The 4717-nt window shown below is 43.1% G+C and overlaps 1 protein-coding gene across 4 annotated transcripts; it reads right to left on the bottom strand.

Annotated features, from left to right (window-relative positions):
• LOC100006401 (E3 ubiquitin-protein ligase RBBP6-like) lies at nucleotides 1-2014 on the bottom strand. 4 transcript variants are annotated; one of them, XM_073908989.1, is made up of 7 exons: nucleotides 1439-2014; nucleotides 1149-1245; nucleotides 970-1045; nucleotides 735-823; nucleotides 598-658; nucleotides 356-495; nucleotides 1-260 (listed from the first exon to the last, which is right to left on the bottom strand). In XM_073908989.1, exons 1-7 carry the CDS (start codon nucleotides 1596-1598, stop codon nucleotides 86-88), a joined length of 798 nt encoding a protein of 265 aa, XP_073765090.1. In that variant the 5' UTR covers nucleotides 1599-2014; the 3' UTR covers nucleotides 1-85. The 4 variants fall into 4 exon arrangements, with proteins under 4 accessions (XP_073765090.1, XP_073765091.1, NP_001373448.1 ...); XM_073908990.1 differs by having other exon boundaries at nucleotides 1341-1805; NM_001386519.1 differs by lacking the exon at nucleotides 598-658 and having other exon boundaries at nucleotides 1439-1788.
• Nucleotides 2015-4717: the final 2703 nt, after the last annotated feature.

Below are 4717 nucleotides of genomic sequence, written 5' to 3'. Positions count from 1 at the left end.
TGCGGCTATAATCTTTATTATATTTTATTAATAAACTATGTACAATATTTACACGTCGGCTCCAGGTCTCTTGGATGAAGGTCTCTCAGCGACGTGGTCTCTTCTGGTCGCCGCGCGTCTCTGGTGAAGATGGGGAGCGGGACCGTTTCCCTCCGGCGTCCCGGACCGAAGATGCCGCACCTGCTGAGGACGAGGAGGGCAAAGGCTCGGTCTGGCAGGAGAAGGACGGCCTCTTTCTCTTCTCAGCAGCATAGGCCTCACTGAACAGATCGAGCGCAAACACACACAAGCAGACATCATGTGAGATTTGGACAAACACTAGAACATGCGGCTATGCCAAGTACAGTTTACTCACGCGTCTATGATGGGAATGACGTATCGGCCGCTGCCGTCTATCATGACTCCCTTTCGGTCTGGGTCGTCCACCTCCAACAGGAAGCTGCGGGGAATCCCTGTGCTCTTCCGGATGCGCTTGTGCGGCGCGGAGCGGCTGCCCTGTGAATTGAGGAGTGACAGTCAAACTCTGAGCAAACAATCTGACTGATGAGGACAAGAGCTCAAGTTCACAGCAACCGTGAGCTTGGAAAACCCAGTTACCACATTAGTGGGGCAGTGCCTAATGTGGTGTCCCGGGATCCCAAGCAGCCTCATGGCCTCACTAGTGAACATCAGAACCATGAGAATCAGCTCAGACATCTCTCACAAAGCAAACCTGTCAGTGTCTGAACGCTCACCTGCTGGAGTAGTAGCACAGGCTGGACTGGTACATCACCGCTTTCAGCTTGTCCTCCTCTGACGCCTTTGCCTCAGCCAGATTCTCAGTCTGTTTCACAGGCATTTGCACATTTGAATCTTTTTCACCCTCAACCCTTCAAACAATCTCAAATCTCCCTAAGAAGCTGAGTGCGTGTGCGTATATTGTGTGCTTTACATTGCGTTTTGCTATTGTGCTATTCATTTGTTCAATACCTTCAACAACTGCTCCAGTGAGAGGAGTGAAGGATCAGCTCTAGGTGAAGGTTCACGCCAGCGTCCAGCTTGATGTCTGCAAAACAAAGGAGCTTGTGTGACTAAAACACCAGGGACAGACCAGGAGTCTTCATATAACATCTAACAGAGGACGCGTGTGCTCATTTCACAGCACTTACCCAACAAATCTTCTGTTTGAGGACTTCAGTCCCGCCGCAGGGATCCGTCTGATGATGACCGACGTGTTTTTAGGGATGAGAGCATCATCTGTGTATTCTGACAGCAAAATAAAATCAGAATCAGCACATAATTATGGAGCACGGTATACTTTGAGAGCCATTAGCCTTTTAAAACAGCCAAAACATCCCTACATGTCAGCATCAGCACCACCTTACAGCTTCCAGAAGTGTCTGATGTAACGCATCTAATGTTAGCGTAGAACAGTTGAAGTGTCTTTTCCTCAACTCACCTTCATCAGTCTGGGCGTTGCTGATCTTCAGCTGGCAGAACTTCAGCCTCTTGCTCCTCATGATCTGCCGCTTCAGCTCCCCCGCGCTGATGTTGAGGCCTTCAAACTGGAGCGAGTCGTAGGTGAGTCGACTCTGGAACCTGTAGTGAACACAAGACATACTGAACACAAACACAAAGCACAGCGTAATAAAAAGGGTCAAACCTGAGTGATGGGAACAGCAGGCGATCAATCGACGTATCCAACGATCAATAATATCGATAATCTGGAAAAATTGTCACGGAGGACGCAGAGATCAGATGCCAATCGACACAGCGAGATTCAAACAACACCCACAGGACGGTTGTCATGGATGCTGATGATGAACACGTGACGCATGCGCTGTACAACTTCCGGCAATATTATCATTATTAATATTAATTTTATTGATAGTAGTAGTAAAATCATTGCGATAAGTATAATAAAATAAACAGCAGAACAGTTGGCCATCTCTGAATAATACACAGCGACGTTTCCCTGCACGAACGATTCAGGCCTTCGCCAAGAAGACTCGGGTGAGTCGATGATTCAGGGATTGATTCAACTGTCCGTTCATCCTATTGGCTTCTTTGGCTGAATGAATCGTTCAATGCTTTACTCAAATAAAGCGGCCTCTTGCTGCCACCTATTGGGGGTTTGCTTTTTTGTTTTCAAAAGTACTTTGACACTTTTTTAAAGGCACCTTTAAGTTCATTTTTGCACAAAAGCTCGTCTCTGTGCGTTCCAAATGGTTTGAAATTTCCTTAGCACATGGTTTTCTTGATGCGTTTGAAATTTTCAATGTAAATCCACTCGTACTTGCATTTGATCTTTATTATGCCTTAAAATCAAAACTATACTAAAGGTGTCTTATCCAAATGCAGATTTTCATTCAAAACGTTATGACAGAACCATATTACTTTACAGTGGCCCATGGATATATATATATATATATATATATATATATATATGTGTGTGTGTGTGTGTTGCTTGTTTCTTATTTACCCATGCAGTGACTTTTAGGCATAAATACTATGTAGGCTTGCTAAAGGGTTGCATGAGAAATGTCATCATCGTGAGAGCTTGACTTTTTTTTTGTCGCTGCCTTTAGTTGTGGTGAAATGAGATGCATCATGTCGTTTATCTGTTTGTGCAGTCTGTACCTTCATTTCTGAATCGTGTGGCATCGAACTTGAAGCCAAGTCATTTAGCCCAAGGCATAGTTGTCTTAGAATGAGTAGTTTGCTGATCAAATTCCACATTTTGATGAGGCAAAACACATCTTGGATGTTTTAATTACTATTTTAGGTGAAAAACAAAACAATGAGATTTGTGTAAAATCTAAAGTTAACCAAGTCCAGCCCGCCATCTTGTCCTGCCTCTCAGTTCTCTTAAGCCTTGGGCCGGCTCTGTGAAGTGGCCTCTTTTGGGCTCATCATTGAAGACCGGACGAGCTGCAACATTTCGTTCTGCCAGGTTCTGGGAGTAGATGAGCATGTCATCGCTCTAGACTATGGTCAACTTGTGAAGTTACTCATACACCTCCGCTCATGGCATATTACCATTAAAATGAAACTTTTCCAGCAGAATATGACGCTCTAAAAAAAAAAAACTCCATCGGCACTGGTAACTATGAAAAACACGACTGAGCACTAATGGTACACTCAACAATTTACACTGACATTTGAAGGATCACCTGACATTAAAGACTGACGTAAGAACGCTGGAGGAACATCAAATTTTAACACGGAAGAGTTTTTTTTGTCTCTCTCAAATTAAAGCAATATTTCTTAATCTTGTTGTTTTTTTTTTTTTTTACTGTACAGTTGCCCCAGGTGTTTATCAGGTGTGATGCCTGCTCATCTGACCTTTGACCTCGGCACTCAACTGCTGCCAGTTTTCTTTCAATGCCATGAGATTTCTGAATTCTACATGCAGGAACCGATGCATTCCTTTTTTTTTTTTTAAACAAAACAGATATGGCAGACACGGCCAAACATTGAAACTTTGGAGGGCATTGAGGGGAAAAAAAAGCACAATATCATCAAGGGGAATAAAAGGTTTGATCAAAGCGTGCGTTTACACACGTTCATTTAAATATGGACAAAACCAACATTGGGTTAATTTTGTTATTAGATTTAAAATGCACGGACCCTATTTGACCCAGTGTTCATATATACATATGTTTTTATGAATGAATATTTTTGCATATAAAAGATAATAAAAGACTGACTAGACAGATTAGATAGTTTAATAGACAGATTGACACGTGTAGTCATTCGTTCCTGTGTATTTGATGACTAGCTTCCAGCAGTATCTGGCTGCAGACTTGCATGCAATCTGAGACACAAAGCACTCAGCGGAGCTAGTGAGGTCACTGTGAGAGGCGGGGTTAGGGGTGCACACTCACTGACAGCCTAGATTTAGCCTGGTTTTAACCAAGCCGTCTATTAGACTTTTAACCCTTATGTATTGTTCATATTGTTCAAGTGGCTGTTTTTGCCCCCAATGACCTCCATTATAACTAAACTTGTTTTAATTGCAAAGCCATGACACCAGATAGTAACTCATTCTTTATTGTTGGTGGTTTCCCTGTTGGGATGAGATAAAATGAGTCATTTTTACTTTTGATGGTCAGTTGGCACCTTTAAACACCCCAAAAAAATGCTTGCTGGGATGGTACCAAGAGGCTGTGCTCACTTCTGGACAGAGGGGGTGTAGACTTGCAGCTAGTGCCGATAAGTGGTGCAGACGCTGAGGCTGTTCTGTATGCGAGTGTTGAGGTTTTGAAACATCAGCTGACAACGTGTAGGTAGAGAGTAGCAGGTTCTGGGAGTAGATGAGCTTGTCACCGGTGTAGACTTTGACCGACTTGTGAAGTTACTCACAAGACCTCCGCTTATGGGACATTACCATTCAAATGAAACGTTTCCAGCAGAATATGACGCTTCAAAAAACTCCATCGGCACTGGTAACTATGAAAAACACGACTGAGCACTAATAGTGTACTCAACACTTTACACTGACATTTGAAGGATCACCTGACATTAAAGACTGAAGTAAGAACGCTGAAAAAAACCCATCAGATTTTAGCCCAGAAGAGTTTCTCTTTTCCTAAATTAAAGCAAAACTTCATGATATTGTGTTTATGAATTCATTCGTGTGTGTGTGTGTGTGTGTGTGTGTGTGTGTGTGTGTATGTGTGTGTTGCACTGCTGGAGTGAAGGTTAACCAGTCCACACAGTTCATGCGGCTATAATC

This window comes from Danio rerio, chromosome 8 (assembly GCF_049306965.1).
Source record: "Danio rerio strain Tuebingen ecotype United States chromosome 8, GRCz12tu, whole genome shotgun sequence".
In the NCBI taxonomy this organism is placed as follows: Eukaryota; Metazoa; Chordata; class Actinopteri; order Cypriniformes; family Danionidae; genus Danio; species Danio rerio.
The sequence above is the reverse complement of the archived record's forward strand: the minus strand, read 5'-3'. Positions and strand labels throughout refer to the sequence as shown.

Excerpts from the sequence above, each read along its gene's own strand:
- LOC100006401 (XM_073908989.1), bottom strand. The coding sequence starts at position 1,598 with ATGTCTTGTGTTCACTACAGGTTCCAGAGTCGACTCACCTACGACTCG. Across the intron at positions 824-969 it reads CACTGGAGCAGTTGTTGAAG|ACTGAGAATCTGGCTGAGGC; the intron begins GTATTGAACAAA and ends CCTGTGAAACAG. Across the intron at positions 496-597 it reads GGCACTGCCCCACTAATGTG|GGCAGCCGCTCCGCGCCGCA; the intron begins GTAACTGGGTTT and ends CTCAATTCACAG.